Source organism: Lolium rigidum, chromosome 1 (genome assembly GCF_022539505.1).
Source record: "Lolium rigidum isolate FL_2022 chromosome 1, APGP_CSIRO_Lrig_0.1, whole genome shotgun sequence".
Taxonomy (NCBI): domain Eukaryota; kingdom Viridiplantae; phylum Streptophyta; class Magnoliopsida; order Poales; family Poaceae; genus Lolium; species Lolium rigidum.
The window spans coordinates 23,494,461-23,519,514 of record NC_061508.1 but is presented as its reverse complement, the minus strand read 5'-3'; the positions used below and the strand labels follow the sequence as shown (position 1 = coordinate 23,519,514).

Below are 25,054 nucleotides of genomic sequence, written 5' to 3'. Positions count from 1 at the left end.
GCACGTACGAAGCAAAGAAACTTGTCTACCCTCTAGGATTAGACGTGCAGAAAATACATGCATGCCCTAATGACTGCATCCTCCATCGCGGTGAGGAGTACGAGAATATGGATAAATGACCGGTATGCACTGCATTGCGGTATAAGATCAGAAAAGATGACCCTGGTGATATTGAGGGCGGGCCACACAGAAAGAGGGTTCCTACGAAGGTGATGTGGTATGCTCCTATAATACCACGGTTGAAACGTCTGTTCAGAAACAAAGAGCATGCCAAGTTGTTGCGATGGCACATGGAAGACCATATGACAAGTTGAGGCACCCCGCTGATGGTCGGCAGTGGATCTCTTTACGACAAGACGACAAGTTCCGATAAGTAGTACGAGATAGGACCGCAGATCTCTTTACTTCTATTTTAAATACAATTATGATGCATGCTAGATTATTATTTGATTAAATTATATTCTCGTAAAGTGCGACCAGAAGCCACCGGGGACACATCTATGTGGATACTTCGTTTGCGAGTTCATTCGCACGTTTACCTCTGAGCACAAGGATTATAGATACGACGTAAGCAATACATTCACAACTTTATTTTATTACCGTCATTTTTGTTATCATGATTGATATTCATATTGATCTCCTTTACTTAAATAGTTCGATGCCATGCGAGGGAAGTCCCTACCAGAGGAACGCGCAATTGCTGTTGCAGAGGAGCTGGCTGGTGTTTTTAGGGTAGAAGCTATAGACGACAAAGGTAGATTTAGTGTAGCTAGGGGCCATTAGTGATGTCGGTTCCGTGTAATCGAATAGGCGGGCTCTAGTCCCGGTAATTAGGATCTCCATGTAATTGTATATATATGCTCGATCATAAGACAAATTATCTTATATATTTATGTATGAACCTGTACGCGTAGAAATATAATATACAAAAACTATTTTGAAATGATATAAATACCGTAAATCCTAACCCTTAAACCCTAACCCTAAACCCTAACACAACAAAATGAACTCTCTGCCGCAGCACCGAAAGTGTCCAAATTCCTGCCGCGGCAGAGACTATTTAGTCGCGATCCGTGTTACGAGCCGGGACTAAAGGTGTTGGCCCAGCCCGCTCCGCGGCACCCACGTGGAGGGCCATTGGTCCCGGCTGGTAACCGTACCGAGACTAAAGGTTCCACCTCTAGTCCCGCCTGAATAGTCGTGGTTGGAAAACCGGGACTAAACACCCTTACGGGCTGGGGCTGAAGGCCTGTCTCCACTAGTGCAATCTCTCATACCTCCTGTGTTAAATACCATATGTAGGCAATTTAAATGGAAAATAGCCCAAAGAAGAATGGAAAAGGACTATAGCACAACATATGCTGTCTAATTCTATGAATTTTGATTGTTCTCAATACTCGCGCTGATTCATAATAAGTCTCGGTGGTTTAGTATAACTTTAAGTAGTAGGTCGTACTGAACCATCGATATTTATTATGGATCGAGAGAGTACTGATTTTGAGGTAACAAAATATTTTGAACAAAACAACGGAAGTTCATTGACCCTTGAAATAAATAAATTCTCACAAAAGTTTAATAGAATGGAAGTGCGGGTCCATTTTCTAAGAAGGTAGACCCCATGATAGAGTTTGACATAGAGCCCCATATTGCGCGGGCTCTACCTGGTCATGAACTTATGACGGTAGTATTCTCAGAAAAGAAAAAAAACTCATGACGGTAGTATTTATTGTCTTCCCCATGCTAATAATGTGATATAACTGCTGATGATTATTATTCGATTGGTTGACCCTTTGGCAAACAATGTGATCCAACTGTCACTTGACTGACAAGGCAGACAATTCAAGCATCTCCATGCGCAATAGGTGCGGCGAGCAACACGGCGAATTTACAGGCGCCGGTAGGTAAAGGAGCCCAATCCACCGTCCACTCTCTGCTTTGAGATTGGTGAGCTTTTTAACATTTGTCTAATATAAAACTAATAATTGAAACACAATGAAACTTTTATGAAACTAAAGTGATACATGGAAAACATTGTGAAACAGTCTGACAAAAAGTAAAACTAATGATATTATTGCTGACGTCACTACGGTTTGTTTCATAAAATTATTAGTGTTTCAGTTATGTTTAAATTCGTTTCACAATTTTATGAAAAAATTGGTCAGCACATGGCTGACGTCATTGCTGGCGTCACTCCGGTAGGTACCGGCGCGTGTAAAAACAAGTTTTCGGTGCGGGCGAGACCCTTCCTCCCTGTCCGGATCGGCTGCCCCGGGTCCTTTAATTTTGGCGGCAAGCAACAGCTAGTGCAACGGAGGTCTGTTGATTACTCATCAAAAGCAGTAGTAGTACAGTACAGTCTGCACAATCAATCAACAATTTAAATAAGATATAAGAGTAGCAACTAAACACTGCTGGGCACAAAAGCGTCAGAAACCGTGCAAACACCGAACGTTTGGCACGTTGTCCTGCTCAAGTGCTGCGCTGCACCATTTTGTGTTCTCCTATCGCTTTCTCAATCTTTAGCCACGCCGAATTCACAAAGGACTATCGTGGTGGCACATAGTTGTGATAAACAACGAGTCTAACCCGACAAATCTACTGCCTTCGGCTCCGTCAATAAATTAAGGTGGATCTTTTTAGTTCATATTAATACGTGCAACATTGTGGCCAAGTCTAATGCAGTTGAACGAGCTTTCGTAGAACTTGTTGGATGTTTCGCTTAATACTAAGGTTCTATTCGCAATTTTTTAGGTTTGACATATGTGTGTGTATGTGCTTGAAGTAGAGAATAACAAAATACAACCAGAATTGAGGAACAACACCGCCATGGTCGACGGATTGAATATACAAATTAAGCAACCCCACCCTTAGGACGTGAATTTAGGTTTTCATCTATCAACGAGTATCGGGCTTTGTGCGGTATCAAGATTTAAAATTTTATTCCAAATTGTAGAGGACGAGAGAAGTTTTATTCCAAATTTACTTGTTTGTGTGCGCTACATTGCAAATACCAAGAAGTTGTACTCTTTCGTGGTTATATTCTAACAAAATAATAGGTGAAACAAAATTAATTTATACAGGTAAAACAATGAGAACAAAATGTGACATGACTTCGGGAACCAACTAGTGTTTGGATGGTTGATGGTATGGTTGTGCCGCTAATTATTAGGAGTAAAAGCTAGGGACAGGATATTTCATGGGCACTCTTTCAGTGGGAGACAACATTGGTATCGATAGCGGTTCGTCATGTATGTTTTGTCAATCTTTTTTCGGTGGGTAATCTAATAAAAAATGACTTGTGCCTCATTTCGATGCATAGGCGGACTTCGAAAAGATATATATTTCGTCAATCTTAAAGCTGTATGACTCCGGTCTTCAAGGCACTTAGTATATACCCAATACTGAAGTCGTATTTGTAACGGTGCACATCTATAATTAATATACCCATAATGTTTTGTTTTAAAGGCCAACGGCCGTGTTTTGTTTAGAGCACCGATTGCCTTTTCTAGCCGGAAAGATAACGTTCTTATAACAAACCAGAATTCTTCTACCCTGTCAAAGGAAAAAAAAACTCAGCATTTTTCTACGTCTCAAAACGGAGGAAGCAACGGGCATAGAGCCGAAAACGTGCGACCAACCATGCATCGTCTCCGAGTATCAGGTGCGGTGAGAGCCTCCCTGATCGGCTCCGCCGTCGCTATTGGCGCCAGCCACGGTAGGAGAAGAGAGAGAGAGCAATCCAAACGCACCAACCGTTGGGGATCCAACGCGCTCAACTATCTTCTTCCTCTTCACCATCCCATCTAAATCTGCTTCTTCACACCTCAGAACGCTGGCGAAACCAGATCAGAGTTCAGACAGCATAGGATTCTTCTTCTAAAGAGAGAGACATTCAGATTAGCATAGGAACCTAGGAAAAAGGGCAGTCTTGTGTGCCTGAGATACCTCCAAACAACAAGTAGCTCCGATCCTGATTGTCTACCTTTCTTTTGGGCAAAACAGCTGGGTTATCTACATCTGGTCCACATTTCTTTCTGCATCCTGCCGCGCGCCAGTTTGGTTCAGTTCACCGGGTTTCAAATACTCGGTGCTAGAAGAGATGGTAGCTACACGCTTTGTTCACGTGTAGAACCCCTAACATGCACAACTTTTAACAACGTAGTACCAGTCAAAATCATCAAAGTTATATTGGACGACATATACAGCATGTTTTGATGATATATTTTCACCCAACGTTTGCCTTTGCGTCTTTCCGAAGAGTAATAACCTACTACGATGAATAATCGTTGTAAATTCAGTCAAAAATTAAATCTTACAAAATTTAAGTAAATTAAAGAATGAAATATACACATGTACAACATGGAACATATATATTATGAACATATATTTCACGGTGAAGGTATATACTAATATTGAACTGGTATCGTAAATGTTCATAATTTTGTCTATAACATTTATTAAACTTAGATAATGTTGAATTTTAACTAAAATTACACGACTTGTCCACTGGAACGGGGGGAGTATTTTAGCCTGCCACATAGTCGGGTATAGAACAAGAAGCAATATGTGGTTGGATGATTAGGAGGGCAGTGATACCCAGCCCATCAGAGATCAAACCCCTAGGTTTGATACTTTAATATTTCATAAAGACGGAATATTTTTTTATGTATAAGGTAACGTTTAGGTCGATGGCGAGATGTTTATGGTAACTTTGTTAATCTAAAAACTCATTGAGTTAGTCTTTCAACAGTCTGTGTGAGGTGACCATGTGGGTAGAATGTACCTACCTTTCATAACTTTATTTTTAACCTAGTACACCAGTCTGCACATGGAAAACAAGTACACTGCAATCTGCAGAAGATCCATAACCTCCGGTGAAGCGGATCACCGTCAAAGTCAAAACGAGTTACCTCCTTGTCCCCATTTTATATGGCAGCAAGATCAGAACAAAAATATTTTAACTCTGGTGCTAATCCCACTACAATTAAAGTGGTACTAGTAATTTCACACTGTAAAAAAAATACTAACAAAATAAAATCCAGCAAGTCAGCCGAGCCATCATCAAGGAGGCGACGGGGGAGCAGCACACTGGCGAAGGGCTTGGCTTGATCTGAACTTACACCCAACTCCAAGAAAAGAGAAGAGAAGGGAAGAGAGGACAACCCTGCACCTTTCCACCTTCCCCATCCCACCACCTCCCCACGCGACTGCGCGAGGTCCAGGAGGAGGAGATCCGTTGCTTCCAGTGGCGGCCTCCCTTTCTTCGGCGACCACCGCGCCCGCCCCTCCGGGAAAGCAACTCCTCATCGGATTCGAGGCTGCCACCGCCCACCTGGTACTTAGTTTCTGCCCCCTCTCTCTGTTTCGTGCTTCTTTCCCTGCTCTGCGCCTGGTTTCTTTTGGGCGCTCTTGTTTCGTGTTCTGCTCTGCACTCCTATGCCCCTGTGATGGACGAGCCATGGGTCCGGTTTGATTTGATTCGTGGGGATTCCTGAAGAACTTTGTCAGGTTGGAGGGAGAAAGCTCCAATCTTTATTCTTCCAGGAGCCTTTCGCAAATTTCCATGGGGTTCTTCTTGGGTTCTGTTTTTTTGCCCTCATTATTGCTTCAGTTTCGAGTTGACCTGCCATTCTTGTCCAGTTCCTGAAGTTCCGGATGCAGTTTTCTTGTGATTTTGCACAAAATAAAAAGAGAATTCATTCCTCGTGTTCCTTGTCATTCAGAAACATGGGTTTGGTTTTTTACTGTCTGCACATGTTTGGCTTTCACTTGAGATACAGTCTCACAGGGATTCAGAACAGGATACTACCAAACTTATTCATCTAATTAATCCATCTTGCGCAATCTAGTGCTGCGATTTTTGTCTTCTTAACCAAAAAAGAAGCATTTCCTAGATACTAATGTATTCTCCTTTCGTTTTCCAGGTGAACTAGGCAACAGGATTGTTTAAGGCAAGGCAGAGGGGATTTGAAGAACACAAATCTGTCTCCTGAGGTGAACTCCGGGCCATGGGGTCAGGGGACTGGTTCAAGACCATCATCAGCAAGAAGAAGTCGAAACGGGGCAAGTCAAAGCACGCAAAGGTAGGCACACCCCCTCCACTCCATTAACCCTCCTGTTTCTTCCCCTGTCTCGAGAACACGAGAAAAATATTACTGTATCAATCTTCAACCCGAATTTCCAAGTCCTGCACACCCTGACCCCCCTTGCATGACTTCTAAGCAACCTGAGAAAAAAAGATGCCATCGATTTCATTCATTCCATCACATTCCATCATTATTGATTGTTAACAAGGCCCTGGACTGCCAGCACTGGCCTCTCTGCAACTTGGGTGTCTTGTTGCTGTGGTCATCATAATGGAAAGTTGGCCACAAGGAAAGCTTGAATTGTTTGCCGATGGCAATTAATGGAAAGGTACCATCGACGCTGATTTATAGAACAGTATGTCTGAGGCTTCTGTAAGTTGGGTGCTGCCTTGGATGTTGGGATAGGGACCTTCTGCCTACCCCTACGTGTGTGTGGTATTTTGGTGATCTACCTGACCCTACTCACAGCTATCAGGATATCTGAAATCGTCAGCATGGATGTTGGATATGCTAGAATCAAAATATTACTCTTTGGTAGCTGAGACCTATGTTGATCTTTTGTGTGCTATGGTTCGGAAACCGAAAATGTTTGGCCACTCTTCACCACTGTGCAACCAACAGTTTGTGTTAGATTAATTTATCAGAATCCAGAAACTTGTGTTCCTTGGAAAAAAATCCCACTTATGGTATTTCCCTTGTTATTGCCTCATTGTTATGGACAAAAATCACTTCTCACATCGACATCGGACTGGTCTGTGAAGGTAACTTGACTGTTGAAATGAGTTCAGGAATAATAGACTGGACTGTTGAATTGGTCTTTCATAACTTTCTTTTTCTGCCACAAGAATTTCAAGACAACAAACGGCCTAACATGCATCCATTTCTTGACTCGTTCCTCGTAGTACAAAATTGCCGTATCAGTAAATATTGCTACATTCTGATCAAGACTGACAATGAAGCTTTTGTTGTTGTTTTTTGTCATACCAGCTACATTACGTTGTTATGTGTTTGTTAGTTTTCACTTGAACATCTACACATCCTTGGATCAATTAAGTCATGAATCTTTAGAAAAGATTAAATTGCAGTCATTCTCATATGCTTCCTTTTACAACGAAGGTTGCTGCTCAACGCAATGGAGCCAACCTGCCACAGCAAAAGCCCAACAGTGGTCCTTCTTCCAGCAGCGACCCTGAAGACAACGCAGCACTAGAAGATTGGGCAGCTACTCGGATTCAGAATGCGTTTCGGCGCTACAAGGTACCACCATAATGTCTTCCAACACCTTCATTTTGACTATTTAACTTAGAGAATAGCTAAGAAATAGCGTTTTCACTGGATAATCATCACTTAAATGCAGGCAAGGAAAACTCTCCGTTGTCTGAAAGGACTTAAAAGACTGCGCATTGTTGGGCACAGCAATCCAGTGAACAAGCAGACTACCGCTACGTTGAGCTACATACAGTCTTGGAACAAGTTACAAGCTGAGCTAACACACCGTCGTGCTTTCATGGTTACTGAAGGACGCAATAGGAAGAAGAAGGAAGAGAATCAAGTAAAACTTGATGCAAAACTACAAAATTTGCAGGTAAACTTCTTCATTACACTAGCTTTATTTTGTCATCACAAAGTACTCATTGGCTACCTTTACCAGAGAAGAAAAGTAAAGAGTTCCTTGACATTTTGTTTTGTTCGTCGGGGTGTCTGTACTAGGTTGAGTGGAATGGAGGCTCGAAAAATATGGGTGAAATGCTTGCCATGATACATCTAAGGGAAGAAGCAGCAGTAAAGCGTGAGCGAGCCATGGCATATGCGTTTAACCATCAGGTTCATACTAGCTGCTAATATCCATGCCTATTATTTCGATACAGAACTGATGATTAGCTGTTCCATAGAGCATTGTAACAGTGTTTCTATATTTATCTCAACAATGTAAATCCTATATTCTACCCTTTCGCAGTGGAGGGCAAGGTCTGCCACAAGCCTTGGGAACTTCAATTACGGAGTTGGTAACGGTGGCTGGGGCTGGAGCTGGATGGACCGCTGGATCGCTGCACGGCCATGGGAGCCCCGATCTATGGTCCACCCTGAGAACCCAAAGAAAGGGCAGTCAAAGAAAGATAGCATCAGCACAAACAAGTCGGCTCTGAAGCTGCAAGGCGCAATCAGTCTAAGCAACAACACAAATGACCGGAAAGTTCCGAAGAAAAAGTCATCCCCCTCTCCTGACAAGAAGAAGCCGATTGCGAAAATGGAGCAGAAATCAAAGGTGGCTGGCCCTCCCAGTGCAAATGCAAAGGATATGAGAAAGAAGCAAGTGAAGCAGCAACAACCTCCGGTTCCTGCGATCACTGCTTGAAATCCGCTGCGAGATGGTTACTGGTCATTGTAAGATACATCCTGTGAAGTTCTCTTTCTTTTTCCACCCTTTCTTTGTTTATCTCTTACATTGTTGTTTTTACATGAACAAGTGACCAATGTAGAATGTGTTTGGTTTGGGCGATTGCACACATATCTAATGAGAGTGGTTTTGGTTAGGATAAGGATCTCTACTATTTATTGTGTGTGGATGTGTAATATGTCTGCCAGCTGGATTAAAATGGTTTTGTTGGAGCAAAATATTAAGTTCATATTTTGTCCAAAGCCTGGGCATAATGCAAAAATCATGTCACTTCTAAAGCAATTTTCTAACAAGTGGCATCAAATAAATTTTTCTGAAGATTTTGAAAGTATCATGTTACAAAATACTGCAACTAGATGATGAGTCCAAGGAAAGGGGCAACAATTTTAAAAAAAAACTTTGCACAAATTGCAAATTAAGGGTTAAAATGTATTGCGCATTTTCACTTTCTTATTTTCCTATTTACATTGAGTTTGGAATTATTTGATCATTTGTCTTTTAGAGGATGGATATCCGAGTGTTGTATTGAAATGTCAAATTATTTGATTTGAATATATGATTATCTCTCTGTTTTTGCCATTTTACCAAGAGAGTAATTCCCATAGGCATTCCCTATGATTAACCATACCAGTAAAATTGGAGTTAAAGAGATGAGAATACAACGAAAATTACTATATCCTCTGATCCATAATAAGTGTTAGGGGTTTAGTTCAAATTTGAGCGGGAGTAGATGATTTGGTCAAGGGATAGGCCTAGAGTTTTCCCTCCTTTTTGAAAGAAGACATGATTTAGTTAGGGGCACTAGGAAGTAGGAAGTGACTATCAGCGGAGTCTATTAGTGGTGGCAGCGAGGGGTTTAGGGTTTAGGGAATTAGATTCAAAGAGAATTACGAGACCCATTAGAGGAGAATGTGGTGCAAATGTAAATTGACAATTTGGCTAAATAGAAATTCTTGACGAATTTGTAATAATGCCCCAATTTTACAGTTTTCCAACTGAAATGCAGTCACTGTGCTCAGGCTGCAACAGTATCTCTTCCATTTCCTCTTTAAACCGGAGCACCGCCTCCTCCCGCACGGCGACGAACACCTTGAACCCGCGCCGCCGCCGCTCGTCGGTGGCACCGTACGGCAGCAGGAAGCACGGCTCCACGCTGCCGAGCAGCCGCCACGAGAGCGGCAGCACGGCGTCCGGGCCGCCCCACCCGAAGTCCACCTCCGAGTGGCCCAGCCGCCGCCAGTCCGTGAAGGCGCTCACGCCGCGCCGCCCCGCCGTGACGCCCTCCCCGCGGTGCAGCTCCTGGAAGTCGATGTAGGACCGCACGTACTCCTCGTCCACGCCCAGCTTGCTCTTCTTGACCAGGGAGACCGTCTCCGCTAGCGGCTGGCCGACGAGGTCGCCGGCGGCGAGGGCCACGTACACCGGCACGCACACGTTGCCCCAGTACCCCTCCGGGAGCGGCGGGTCCAGGAGCCCGCCGATGTTCATGGAGTACACCATCTTCACGGTCTCGTCGGGGGGTGTTTGGTTGGCCTTCACCCTGGCGCGCCAGATGAAGGCGGCGAGTACCTCGAAAGTCGTGAGCCTGACTCCGGCGTCGGCGGCGAGGCGCGCCCTGAGCGTCTCCACGCGCGCGTCGCTGACATGGAAGCACGCCCTCGCGAGAGGATCCTGTTCGTGGCCGTACGGCCCGCGCTGCCCGACGTCGTCGTCAGTCGCGAGGACGGCGTCGAACGGCGTCACTACCCGCGGCGGGTTGCGGGGGCCGAGGAGCTCCCGCCGCTCCCACACCGGCGCAACCGCTGGCTGCTGCCCGCGCGCGAGGCGTGCCGCGGCGGCGAGGAACTTGGTGGACCCCGCGCCGTCGCAGAGCGCGTGCGCCACCCGCATCCCGAGCGCGACGCCGCCGCACGCGAACCGTGTGGCCTGGAGCGCGAGCGCTGCCGGCCCGCCGTCTCCGTCGCGCGGCGCGAGGCGGTCGAGCAGCGGCGCGTCCGGCGTGTCCGCGTCGACGTCGGCAAGCGACAGCTCGGACGCCGCGAGCACGAGGGTGACGGCATCGTCGCCGGCTGCGGAGAAGACGAGGCGGCCGTCGTCGCGGAGGGAGCCCGCGAGCTGCGGGAAGAGGGCGAGCGCGGCGGCGAAGGCGTCCTGGAGGGCGTCGAGCGGGTCAAGGGAGACCGGGTGGGCAGGGAAGAAGCGGACCGTGCGGAAAGAGACGTCGAGCATGTTGCGGTCGGCGTCGAGGCCGGACAGCGGCAGGGACGACGACGCGGGAGGCTGCTCCGCCGGGGAGAGCTTGACGCTGTCCAGGACTCGTAGCAGTTGCTGCTCCTGCTGCGGCGGTGGCGGCTCCATACAGACAGCCGGCGGCACCTCTCGCCGTGCGCGCGTCTGGCAGCGGCAGTAGGGGAAGTGATCAAGCGATGTCACGGCGGCCGGCGGTTGGAGGGAGGGGCGGCGATCGTGTTTAAAAGCTGGGTGAATCGAGTAGGTGACTTCACTGTGGATCGAGGGGTTGGTGGAAGAAAAAAAAATCTGCGGTTCCAGGATGACGAACTGCAAGCAGTGACGTGGAGTGTGCCGGCGCCAGTGGTGCCTGGGGCTGTGCGCCGACACGGTTTTATTTAGACGACTTCTACAAAATTCACCGGCAAAAGTTAAATTCATAGTATTTTTTATAAAGAAAATATATTAATATCAAGACCATACCACATTATAATATTTAGGATGTATCTATGTCTCACCTGATTTTCTTAAGTCTCAGTCACCTCAGAAAAGTGCAACTGCAGTTTAAAAAAAAGTAAAACTCGATCCAGTTGCAAATTTCTGGCAGAAAAGTGCAATTGCGCTTTCTCAACAGAAAAGTGCAACTCAAAGCACTTTTTTATAAGTGACTTGGACTTAAGAAAATCTCAGTTAACTGAGACATATCAAAACCGTAATATTTAAAGCTAGTCTAGAGATTGAAGATGTACACTGCCAAAAAAAAAAGAGAAAAAAAAAAAGACCTACCGCAACGATGAATAACTGCTGCAGTTCGCCAATCGTTCAACTCACGGTCATCAAGTGTATGGTTTATTGACCATGCAAAAAAAAAAGTGTATGGTTTATTGAACATCCCTGCAAAATCAATCCACATGCATACAACAAGAGTGAATAGTCATCTTCTCCTCATCCCTAGCGAGATAACTGTTGTCGGTAAACAATCTTCACTCAATAGGAGCATGCGAGATACCTTTAGATCCTAGTCGATCTTCAAACACGACCGTCTTGATAGTCCCCACGTCAACACCTTGATAATCGAGGCCATGGAGGTGCCAATGTTTTTTCGATGTATCCAAGGTGTCGACCTTATGCAGTTGACATTGCCCAATTGCCGAAGCACGCAGCCTTCTACTGTGTGTCAGTAATGCATTCGCAACAAAGAAGCACGCCATGGTGGATCAAGAGGCAGAGGCGATGTCCTTTGGGGCATGAGACACCCAGAACATTGACGTCAACCATAAGACGGTGCCATAGAAGTCTTGGACTGATGCAGAAGATGAACCTGAATGGGTGCGTAAGTGGAAATCCTGAAAAGAAGTTTGCTCTCCTCGAACAGATTATTACCTTGTGCAGCCCGATTAGAATCAGCACGGCAAACCAGCTAGCCGACCTAGCATGCCACATCTCATCTTGCCAGGACCAAGAGGCCAGCATCACACACAACGAGCACCATGCCGAAGCATGGGACGGGCAACACATATGTGCATCTCCAGCACCATGCACACAACGCCGGAGCCAATCTTCCAAGACGATGGGGCGCCGACGCATCTAAGGCTTGAGATAGGGATGAACTATGGATCAAAGGGGATGGAAAAGAATGGGCAGGAGTGGCCTCCTCCGGCGGCGACCTGGGAACATGTGGTGGTAGGGGAGGTGTATGCGGCGGCGTTGGAGGCCTCCAGACCCAAACAACAACCCAGGAGGCTGTTGAAGTTTTAGACTATATTACAAGAGAGAATACTCTCTCTGTTGCAGAGTAGGTTTGTCTTCAATCAAATTTGAGTTTAACTAAATATGATCAGATTCATAGAAAACCCCGTCAATATGACAAGAATAATGCAAATACATCACATGGTGAATTCAATAAAACTAAATTGGTGTACATGTGTTGATATATTTCTACATAAACTTGATCAGCCTTAAGATAGTTTGACCTACAATATAAAACTATAACATGGTTACAACCCAAAATAATTCCTCGCCGGTCTTGCACGTCCAAAAACCTTCTTCGATTGTTGGGCATTCGAAGGTGACATATTTCACAAGTTTGAAAGGATCGTATGCCGCACCTAGAGGGGGAGCGGTGATTAGGTGCTACCCAATTTTTAGTTCTTTTTCAATTTAGGCTTGAACACAAAGGTAAATTTTCTAAATATGCAACTATGTGAATTTACCTAGATGACAAGGTAAAGAACTAAGGGAGATATAGCTAGAAACGATATAAAATTGATGTGATCTGGTCGGTCAGTTAATGACCGATCGGTCAGAGGTGGCAGAACTAGTTGGTCGATAGCTGACCAATTGGCTAGCTACAGACCAATTGGCCAGCTACCGTCCGATCGGCCAGCTACTATCCGACCAGTGCATGGATTTAGTTTAGGTTTATTACGAGTGATATCTCCTGGCACTTCTCCCCCATCATTTTCCCGCCACCGCTTTCCCACCATATCTTCTTCCTCTCCCGTTCACACCGCCATGTTTCCCTCCCGCCCTTGCCGCCACCCTTGCCGCCACTTCTTCCCGCCACTCCTTCCCGCCACCATCTCCCGCCAAATTTATTACGTAGGCATGTCGATGTGGTCCGCATCATCGAACCCGTTTGCCTCGAAAGGGCGTTCAGCATCTATGTCTGGTCGACCAATTGGGAACCTCTCCTACAACCACAACTGTAACAACAGTGTCCAGCGGGCCTATGGCCTCACCCGCCAACGGTAGGCCCAGTAAGTAAGACACGTCCTGCAGAGTAGGGGCCATATCTCCCCAACGAAAGTGGAACGTGTGTGTCTCGGGCCTCCACCGATCCACTAGGCTGGTCAGTAGGGAGTGGTCGTACTGAAGGCGCTTGATCGGCGTGCCTCCTCGCTCACCGATGACCTCCGACATTGTGGCATCAACCAACCGAGCGAAAGGTAGAAGTCTAGCCCACTTCAACCTACAAATTCATATAAGAATCCAATTAGTATGTGCAACTACTTCAAATTGAATATATCAAATATAATCCCACATACCTCTGAACCCAACCGGGGTGTATCTGCCAATTCTGATTAGCCCCGCGTGTCACCAGTGTGGGGAGGCTATTAGGGCTTGCCTCTAGCTTCGCCGCACGGTGCGCCTTCTCAAGGTCCCTGCCGAGCAACGATCTTCCTGTCATTTTTGTAAACAACAAAACATATTTACAAATTTGACAGGATATAATACGAATATATATTTAAGTAACATACATGACCACAATAAAATTGCAAAGTAGTTCCATACTTATTACAAATTCATTGTTCACTACATAAATTACAATAATATAGTTTCACATTTGAAATTGCAAAGTAGTTCCATACTTATTACAAATTCGTTGTTCATTACATAAAATTGCAAATAAGTTCCGAAGTAGGGCCTCGCCGCCTAGTTTCTTCCCCTCCCGCGACGTCCCCTTGTGCCTCGCTGCCCCCTTCCTGCTGGGCCAGTGCCGAAGGTTGGACAATTAGTGTCCCATGACCAAATTGATTGCATAGGAAACATTGTCTCGTTGGCCCTCCAGTTTCAGATTCATCCATATCATTCCGGATGCGCTGCGATGGCCGTCTACCGATGCCTGTCCCCAGTAGCGCCGGGTCTGGGATATATCGCCTTTCAGAAGGGTTTACAGTGCTGAAATAAACCTAAACTAAATCCGTGCATTGGTCGGATAGTAGCTGGCCAATTGGTCTGTAGCTGACCAATTGGTCAGCTATCAACCAACTAGTTTACTTTTGCACTTTTTTGAAATCACGCGCTATTCCTAGAATTAAATAAAAAAATTAGTATTATTTTAAAGAAAATCGCATAGTGCAATCAAGGATAGAGGTAACCGAGAGTGGAACACGCGAAGACACGGAGATGATTCACGTAGTTCCTTCCTTTTAAGGGGAAGTACGTCTACGTTTGGAGGAGTGTGGTCGCTACAAAGGCCGGACCAATGCCACGAAGGCCTCACTCAGGTCTTCTGTGAGCAACACCACAAAGGCCTAGCCCACTTCCACTAAGGAAATTCCTCAAGGCGGAAAATGGGCCTTTACAAGGTTCTTGGGGCACACATCCACAACCAAATTGGAGTCTCCAATATCTGTAACAACACAACAACAACAAGAACAAATCAACCACAAACAACTAGGGTTTTCAAAGAGGAACACTAGCAAAGGGCCCTCAAGAAAAATGAGGGGAAATGCAAATCACTTTGGTAAAGATGTAGATCGGGGTCTTCTCCTTGGATTCTCCAAAGCTCAAGAGATTTGGGTGGTTGAGGGAGGAGATCTGATGATTTGCCTGTTCTTGGTGGCTCAACAATGGTGGAACAAGTCTTGAGGGTTTGAGCAACTTTCCAATGTAGGAGAAGGGTTCCTTAAATACCCCTCCACCAATTCTACCCGTTGGGAACACTTCAGCGGCAGTGTCGGCCCTGAGACGGCGGCTGTGCCGGCCACCCAGACAACTAGGTCACCTGGTCGACAGAGAACAGCCGGCAGTGCCGGGGTGCAACCGCCGACAGTGTTGGGGTGCATCCACTGGCATTGTCGGCCCTTTGAGATTTCAACCCAACTCTTTTCTTCCTTTTTGGGGGGATCGATTTTATCAGCGGTGACCCTTTACTTTGTCTATCACACACTTAGAACAATGTTAGATCATCATCGGTATTGTTATCAAACACGCAAAACCCTAGAGATCATGAAATGTTCTTTCAATCTCCCCCTTTTTGGTGTTTGATGACAATACCAGGATTTAACAATAGAGATCATATAGCATAAGTTTCAACAAATAGAGAGGCTCCCCCTAAATGTGTGCATATAGGTGATTTGTGTTTGAATACAAATGCATACAATAGGTGCAAAGCACTCTTGTCATAAGATATAGGAAACAATTTGCTAAAAAAACACATATGACAAAATTGAGACAAAGAGATATACAAGTTGAGATATAGTGATCATACTCAACCATGTATAATTCTGAAAGCCATATGGTCATACCAAGCATCAATGTGAGATATACCAATTGTTAAGTTGAGATATATAAAGATTATACTATCCATAATGACAATCTCAACCATATAGAATTCCGAAATCCATAATAATATGTTTCACAATAATATGTCTTCACCACAGATAGAATAAAATATTAAACACATAGTTCAAACAAGCACTAATGATAGTAAAGAGGACACAAGCTCTTAAAGAATGGTAAACGCATATGCTTGTGCCCTAACCTGTGCAAATCCCGTGACAAGTCCTAATAGATCTTCTTCTCCCCCATTGGCATCGAAACACCAAAAAGGAGAAAATAAGCGATGCTACAATGCCCCATGGAGGCTTAGGCATCACCGGATTCCTCACCACTGGAGGACTCTTCCGTCTCCCCGTTGTCTTCGGACTCGGCGGGCGTAGGATCACTTTCCTCAGCATCACTGTCAACAGGCTGTCGACGAGACCGGGTAGAGGGGTCGGGTAACCCAAGCTGCTGAAATTCCATCACATTTCCATGCTTAGACAGCCACTGTTCCTCAGGAGTGATGACCTCTTCAGACCCTTGATGTCTACGGGTGCTTCTATTCTTGTAGACAGTGTTGGGCCTTGATGGCGTGTATTTCACACGTTCGTTGGGAACCCCAAGAGGAAGGTATGATGCGCACAGCAGCAAGTTTTCCCTCAGAAAGAAACCAAGGTTTATTGAACCAGGAGGAGCCAAGAAGCACGTTGAAGGTTGATGGCGGCGGGATGTAGTGCGGCGCAACACTAGGGATTCCGGAGCCAACGTGGAACCTGCACAACACAATCCAAAGTACTTTGCCCCAACGAAACAGTGAGGTTGTCAATCTCACCGGCTTGCTCGTAACAAAGGATTAACCGTATTGTGTGGAAGATGATTTTTTGCAGAGAAAACGATAAAACAAGTATTGCGAACAGATTTGTATTTCGAGTATTAAAGAATGGACCGGGGTCCACAGTTCACTAGAGGTGTCTCTCCCATAAGATAAAAGCATGTTGGGTGAACAAATTACAGGTCGGGCAATTGAAAAATAGAGAGGGCATAACAATGCACATACATTTCATGATAAGTATAGTGAGATTTAATTGGGCATTACGACAAAGTACATAGACCGCCATCCAACCGCATCTATGCCTAAAAAGTCCACCTTCGAGGTTATCATCCGAACCCCTCCAAGTATTAAGTTGCAAAGCAACGAGACAATTGCATTAAGTATGGTGCGTAATGTACTCAATAACTACATCCTCGGACATAGCATCAATGTTTTATCCCTAGTGGCAACGAGCACAACACAACCTTAGAACTTTCGTCACTGTCCCGGTGTCAATGCAGGCATGAACCCACTATCGAGCATAAATACTCCCTCTTGGAGTTAAGAGCAAAAACTTGGCCGAGCCTCTACTAATAACGGAGAGCATGCAAGATCATAAACAACACATATGTAATAACTTGATAATTAACATAACATGGTATTCTCTATCCATCGGATCCCGACAAACACAACATATAGCATTACAGATAGATGATCTTGATCATGTTAGGCAGCTCACAAGATCCAACAATGAAGCACAATAAGGAGAAGACAACCATCTAGCTACTGCTATGGACCCATAGTCCAGGGGTGAACTACTCACTCATCACTCCGGAGGCGACCATGGCGGTGTAGAGTCCTCCGGGAGATGAATCCCCTCTCCGGCAGGGTGCCGGAGGAGATCTCCGGAATCCCCCGAGATGGGATTGGCGGCGGCGGCGTCTCGGTAAGGTTTTCCGTATCGTGGTTTTTCGCATCGGGGGTTTCGCGACGGAGGCTTTAAGTAGGCGGAAGGGCAACGTGGGGGCCACACGAGGGCCCCACACCACAGGTCGGCGCGGCCAAGGCCCGGGCCGCGCCGCCCTATGGTGGCGGCCCCTCGTGGCCCCACTTCGACTCCTCTTCGGTCTTCCGGAAGCTTCGTGGCAAAATAGGACCCCGGGTTTTGATTTCGTCCAATTCCGAGAATATTTCGTTACTAGGATTTCTGAAACCAAAAACAGCAGAAAACAAGAATCGGCTCTTCGGCATCTTGTTAATAGGTTAGTTCCGTAAAATGCACGAATATGACATAAAGTGTGCATAAAACATGTAGGCATCATCAATAATATGGCATGGAACATAAGAAATTATCGATACGTCGGAGACGTATCAGCATCCCCAAGCTTAGTTCCGCTCGTCCCGAGCGAGTAAAACGATAACAAAGATAATTTCTGAAGTGACATGCCATCATAACCTTGATCATACTATTTGTAAGCATATGTAATGAATGCAGCGATCAAAACAATGGTAATGACATGAGTAAACGAGTGAATCATAAAGCAAGGACTTTTCATGAATAGTACTTCAAGACAAGCATCAATAAGTCTTGCATAAGAGTTAACTCATAAAGCAATAAATCAAAGTAAAGGTATTGAAACAACACAAAGGAAGATTAAGTTTCAGCGGTTGCTTTCAACTTATAACATGTATATCTCATGGATAATTGTCAACATAGAGTAATATAACAAGTGCAATATGCAAGTATGTAGGAATCAATGCACAGTTCACACAAGTGTTTGCTTCTTGAGGTGGAGAGAGATAGGTGAACTGACTCAACATAAAAGTAAAAAGAATGGTCCTTCAAAGAGGAAAGCATCGATTGCTATATTTGTGCTAGAGCTTTTATTTTGAAAACATGAAACAATTTTGTCAACGGTAGTAATAAAGCATATGAGTTATGAAAATTATATCTTACAAGTTGCAAGCCTCATGCATAGTATACTAATTGTGCCCGCACCTTGTCCTAATTAGCTTGGACTACCGGATCTTTGCAATGCACATGTTTTAACCAAGTGTCACAATGGGGTACCTCCATGCCGCCTCGTACAAAGGTCTAAGGAGAAAGCTCGCATTTTGGATTTCTCGCTTTTGATTATTCTCAACTTAGACATCCATACCGGGACAACATGGACAACAGATAATGGACTCCTCTTTAATGCATAAGCATGTGGCAACAATTATTATTCTCATATGAGATTGAGGATATATGTCCAAAACTGAAACTTCCACCATGAATCATGGCTTTAGTTAGCGGCCCAATGTTCTTCTCTAACAATATGCATGCTCCAACCATTAAGGTGGTAGATCTCTCTTACTTCGGACAAGACGGACATGCATAGCAACTCACATGATATTCAACAAAGAATAGTTGATGGCGTCCCCGAAACATGGTTATCGCACAACAAGCAACTTAATAAGAGATAAAGTGCATAAGTACATATTCAATACCACAATAGTTTTTAAGCTATTTGTCCCATGAGCTATATATTGCAAAGGTGAATGATGGAATTTTAAAGGTAGCACTCAAGCAATTTACTTTGGAATGGCGGATAAATACCATGTAGTAGGTAGGTATGGTGGACACAAATGGCATAGTGGTTGGCTCAAGTATTTGGGATGCATGAGAAGTATTCCCTCTCGATACAAGGTTTTAGGCTAGCAAGGTTATTTGAAACAAACACAAGGATGAACGGTGCAGCAAAACTCACATAAAAGACATATTGTAAACATTATAAGACTCCACACCGTCTTCCTTGTTTTACAAAACTCAATACTAGATGTTATCTAGACTCTAGAGAACCCAAATATGAAAACCAAATTAGCAAGTTCTAAGTGTTTCTTCATTAATGGGTGCAAAGTATATGATGCAAGAGCTTAAACATGAGCACAACAATTGCCAAGTATCAAATTATCCAAGACATTTTAGAATTACTACATGTAGTATTTTCCAATTCCAACCATATAACAATTTAACGAAGAAGAAACTTCGCCATGAATACTATGAGTAAAGCCTAAGGACATACTTGTCCATATGCTACAACGGAGCGTGTCTCTCTCCCACAAAGTGAATGCTAGGATCCATTTTATTCAAACAAAACAAAAAACAAAAACAAACCGACGCTCCAAGCAAAGTGCATAAGATGTGACGGAATAAAAATATAGTTTCAGGGAGGAACCCGATAATGTTGTCGATGAAGAAGGGGATGCCTTGGGCATCCCCAAGCTTAGACGCTTGAGTCTTCTTAGAATATGCAGGGGTGAACCACCGGGGCATCCCCAAGCTTAGAGCTTTCACTCTCCTTGATCATATTGTATCAAACTCCTCTCTTGATCCTTGAAAACTTCCTCCACACCAAACTCGAAACAACTCATTAGAGGGTTAGTGCATAATAAAAATTAACATGTTCAGAGGTGACACAATCATTCTTAACACTTCTGGACATTGCATAAAGCTACTGGACATTAATGGATCAAAGAAATTCATCCAACATAGCAAAAGAGGCAATGCGAAACAAAAGGCAGAATCTGTCAAAACAGAACAGTCCGTAAAGATGGATTTTATTAGGCCACCAGACTTGCTCAAATGAAAATGCCCAAATTGAATGAAAGTTGCGTACATATCTGAGGATCATGCACGTAAATTGGCTTAATTTTCTGAGCTACCTAGGAGGTAGACCCAGATTCGTGACAGCAAAGAAATCTGGAACTGCGCAGTAATCCAAATCTAGTACTTACTTTACTATCAAAGACTTTACTTGGCACAACAAAACATAAAACTAAGATAAGGAGAGGTTGCTACAGTAGTAAACAACTTCCAAGACTCAAATATAAAACAAAAATACTGTAGTAAAAACATGGGTTGTCTCCCATAAGCGCTTTTCTTAACGCCTTTCGGCTAGGCGCGAAAGTGTATATCAAGTAACATCAAGAGATGAAGCATCAACATCATAATTTGTTCTAATAATAGAATCATAAGGTAACTTCATTCTCTTTCTAGGGAAGTATTCCATACCTTTCTTGAGAGGAAATTGATATTTAATATTACCTTCCTTCATATCAATAGTAGCACCAACGGTTCGAAGAAAAGGTCTTCCCAATATAATGGGGCAAGATGCATTGCATTCAATATCCAAGACAACAAAATCAACGGGGACAAGGTTATTGTTAACCATAATATGAACATTATCAACTCTCCCCAAAGGTTTCTTTGTAGAATTATCAGCAAGATTAACATCCAAATAACAATTTTTCAATGGTGGCAAGTCAAGCATATTATAGAGTTTCTTAGGCATAACAGAAATACTTGCACCAAGATCACATAAAGCATTACAATCAAAATCTTTGACCCTCATTTTAATGATGGGCTCCCAACCATCTTATAGCTTTCTAGGAATAGAAGTTTCAAGTTTTAGTTTCTCCTCTCTAGCTTTTATGAGAGCATTTGTAATATGTTTTGTGAAAGCCAAATTTATAGCACTAGCATTAGGACTTTTAGCAAGTTTTTGTAAGAACTTTATAACTTCAGAGATGTGGCAATCATCAAAATCTAAATCATTACAATCTAAAGCAATGGGATTATCATCCCCAAGGTTGGAAAAAATTTCAGCAGTTTTATCACGAGCAGTTTCGGCAGTTTTAGCGAGTTTCGAGTAATTTTGCGCGCTTTGCACTAGGAGTAGAAGCATTGCCAACACCAATTATTTTACCATTGATAGTAGGAGGTGCAGCAACATGTGAATCATTAGCATTGCTAGTGGTGGTAATAGTCCAAACTTTAGCTACATTTTTCTCTTTAGCTAGTTTTTCATTTTCTTCTCTATCCCACCTAGCACGCAGTTCAGCCATTAATCTTATATTCTCATTAATTCTAACTTGGATGGCATTTAATGTAGTAACAATTTTATTTTCAATATCCCTATTAGGCATAACTTTTGATTTCAAAAGATCAACATCAGAGGCAAGACTATCAACCTTAGAAGCAAGAATATCAATTTTATTGAGCTTTTCCTCAACAGATTTGTTAAAGGCAGTTTGTGTACTAATAAATTCCTTAAGCATAGCTTCAAGTCCAGGGGGTGTATTCCTATTATTGTTGTAAGAATTCCCATAAGAATTAGCATAACCGTTACCATTATTATAAGGATATGGCCTATAGTTATTACTAGAATTGTTCCGATAAGCATTGTTGTTGAAATTATTATTTTTAATGAAGTTTACATCAACATGTTCTTCTTGGGCAACCAATGAAGCTAACGGAACATTATTAGGATCAACATTAGTCCTATCATTCACAAGCATAGACATAATAGCATCAACCTTATCATTCAAGGAAGAGGATTCTTCAACGGAATTTACCTTCTTACCTTGTGGAGCTCTTTCCGTGTGCCATTCAGAGTAATTAATCATCATATTATCAAGGAGCTTTGTTGCTTCACCAAGAGTGATGGACATAAAGGTACCTCCAGCAGCTAAATCCAATAAATTCCGCGAAGAAAAATTTAGTCCTGCATAGAAGGTTTGGATGATCATCCAAGTAGTCAGTCCATGGGTAGGGCAATTTTTAACCAGAGATTTCATTCTTTCCCAAGCTTGAGCAACATGTTCATTATCCAATTGTTTAAAATTCATTATGCTACTCCTCAAAGATATAATTTTAGCAGGGGAATAATATCTACCAATAAAAGCATCCTTGCATTTAGTCCAGGAATCAATACTATTCTTAGGCAGAGATAGCTGATGTCTACGGGAGCTTCTATTCTTGTAGACAGTGTTGGGCCTCCAAGAGCAGAGGTTTGTAGAACAGCAGCAAGTTTCCCTTAAGTGGATCACCCAAGGTTTATCGAACTCAGGGAGGAAGAGGTCAAAGATATCCCTCTCAGGCAACCCTGCAACCACAAAGCAAGAAGTCTCTTGTGTCCCCAACACACCTAATAGGTGTACTAGTTCGGCGAAGAGATAGTGAAATACAGGTGGTATAAATAAGTATGAGCAGTAGCAACGGTGCCAGAAAATAGCTTGCTGGCGTGTAGTTGATGGTGGTAATATGGTAGCAGTAGTAACGCAGTGATGTCTACGGGAGCTTCTATTCTTGTAGACAGTGTTGGGCCTCCAAGAGCAGAGGTTTGTAGAACAGCAGCAAGTTTCCCTTAAGTGGATCACCCAAGGTTTATCGAACTCAGGGAGGAAGAGGTCAAAGATATCCCTCTCATGCAACCCTGCAACCACAAAGCAAGAAGTCTCTTGTGTCCCCAACACACCTAATAGGTGCACTAGTTCGGCGAAGAGATAGTGAAATACAGGTGGTATAAATAAGTATGAGCAAGTAGCAACGGTGCCGGAAAAGTGCTTGCTGGCGTGTAGTTGATGGTGGTAATATTGCAGCAGTAGTAACACGATGAAAACAATAAACAAGCAGCGATAGCGATATTTAGGAACAAGGCCTAGGGATTAGACTTTCACTAGTGGACACTCTCAACATTGATCACATAACAGAATAGATAAATGCATACTCTACACTCTTGTTGGATGATGAACACATTGCGTAGGATTACACGAACCCTCAATGCCGGAGTTAACAAGCTCCACAATAATGCTCATATTTTAGTAACCTTTAGTGTAAGATAGATCAAAAGACTAAACCAAGTACTAGCATAGCATGCACACTCGTCACCTTCATGCATATGTAGGAGGAATAGATCACATCAATATTATCATAGCAATAGTTAACTTCGCAATCTACAAGAGATCATGATCATAGCATAAACCAAGTACTAACACGGTGCACACACCGTCACCTTTACACACGTGCAGGGAGGAATAAAACTACTTTAATAACATTGCTAGAGTAGCACATAGATAAATTGTGATACAAACACATTGCAATCATAAAGAGATATAAATAAGCACCTCACTATGCCATTCAACAGTGAATAAGTATTCTGTGAAATATAGCCTAAGAGACCCACACGGTGCACACACTGTCACCTTTACACACGTGGGACAAGGAGTCTCCGGAGATCACATAAGTAAAACTCACTTGACTAGCATAATGACATCTAGATTACAAGCATCATCATATGAATCTCAATCATGTAAGGCAGCTCATGAGATTATTGTATTGAAGCACATAGGAGAGAGATGAACCACATAGCTACCGGCACAGCCCCGAGCCTCGATGGAGAACTACTCCTCCTCATGGGAGCGACAGCGGTGATGAAGATGGCGGTGGAGATGGCAGCGGTGTCGATGGAGAAGCCTTCCGGGGCACTTCCCCGCTCCGGCAGGGTGCCGGAACGGAGACTCCGCCCCCAGATCTTGGCTTCGCGATGGCGGCGGCTCTGGAAGGTTTTCCGTATCGTGGTTCTTCGTATCAGGGTTTTCGCGACGGAGGCTTTAAATAGGCGGAAGGGCAGCCTCGGAGGGTCGAAGAGGCGGCGGCACCATAGGCTGGCGCGGCCAGGGCCCAGGCCGCGCCACCCTATCATCTGGGGCCCACAGGGCCCCCTCCGGCGGCTCTCGGGTGTTCCGGATGCTTCCGGTGAAAATAGGAACCTCGGGTCTTGATTTCGTCCGATTCCGAGAATATTTCGTTACTAGGATTTCGAAACCAAAAACAGCAGTAAAACGAGGAACTCGGCACTTCGGCATCTTGTTAATAGGTTAGTTCCGTAAAATGCACGAATATGACATAAAGTGTGCATAAAACATGTAGATATCATCAATAATGTGGCATGGAACACAAGAAATTATCGATACGTCGGAGACGTATCAGCATCCCCAAGCTTAGTTCTCGCTCGTCCCGAGCAGGTAAAATGATAACAAAGATAATTTCTGGAGTGACATGCCATCATAAACTTGATCATATTGTAAACATATGTAATGAATGCAGCGATCAAAACAATGGTAATGACATGAGTAAACAAGTGAATCATAAAGCAAAGACTTTTCATGAATAGTACTTCAAGACAAGCATTAATAAGTCTTGCATAAGAGTTAACTCATAAAGCAATAAATCAAAGTAAAGGTATTGAAGCAACACAAAGGAAGATTAAGTTTCAGCGGTTGCTTTCAACTTATAACATGTATATCTCATGGATAATTGTCAACATAGAGTAATATAACAAGTACAATATGCAAGTATGTAGGAATCAATGCACAGTTCACACAAGTGTTTGCTTCTTGAGATGGAGAGAAATAGGTGAACTGACTCAACATAAAAGTAAAAAGAATGGTCCTTCAAAGAGGAAAGCATCGATTGCTATATTTGTGCTAGAGCTTTTATTTTGAAAACATGAAACAATTTTGTCAACGGTAGTAATAAAGCATATGAGTTATGTAAATTATATCTTACAAGTTGCAAGCCTCATGCATAGTATACTAATAGTGCCCGCACCTTGTCCTAATTAGCTTGGATTAACACGGATTATCATTGCATAGCAT

At 43.7% G+C, this 25,054-nt stretch overlaps 2 protein-coding genes across 4 annotated transcripts; one reads left to right on the top strand and one right to left on the bottom strand.

Moving 5' to 3' along the window:
* The first annotated feature begins 5,140 nt into the window (after positions 1–5,140).
* LOC124685073 (protein IQ-DOMAIN 9-like) lies at positions 5,141–8,702 on the top strand. 3 transcript variants are annotated; one of them, XM_047219368.1, is made up of 6 exons: positions 5,141–5,335; positions 5,925–6,083; positions 7,182–7,343; positions 7,444–7,671; positions 7,797–7,910; positions 8,044–8,702. In XM_047219368.1, exons 2-6 carry the CDS (start codon positions 6,009–6,011, stop codon positions 8,440–8,442), a joined length of 978 nt encoding a protein of 325 aa, XP_047075324.1. In that variant the 5' UTR covers positions 5,141–5,335; positions 5,925–6,008; the 3' UTR covers positions 8,443–8,702. The 3 variants fall into 3 exon arrangements, with proteins under 3 accessions (XP_047075324.1, XP_047075327.1, XP_047075326.1); XM_047219371.1 differs by having other exon boundaries at positions 5,143–5,335; positions 7,203–7,343; XM_047219370.1 differs by lacking the exon at positions 5,141–5,335 and adding an exon at positions 5,493–5,508.
* Positions 8,703–9,419: 717 nt separating this feature from the next.
* LOC124705455 (3'-N-debenzoyl-2'-deoxytaxol N-benzoyltransferase-like) lies at positions 9,420–16,245 on the bottom strand. The gene is made up of 5 exons (XM_047237177.1): positions 16,110–16,245; positions 13,761–13,896; positions 13,558–13,684; positions 13,315–13,406; positions 9,420–11,122 (listed from the first exon to the last, which is right to left on the bottom strand). Exons 1-5 carry the CDS (start codon positions 16,243–16,245, stop codon positions 9,466–9,468), a joined length of 2,148 nt encoding a protein of 715 aa, XP_047093133.1. The 3' UTR covers positions 9,420–9,465.
* Between the last annotated feature and the right edge of the window lie 8,809 nt (positions 16,246–25,054).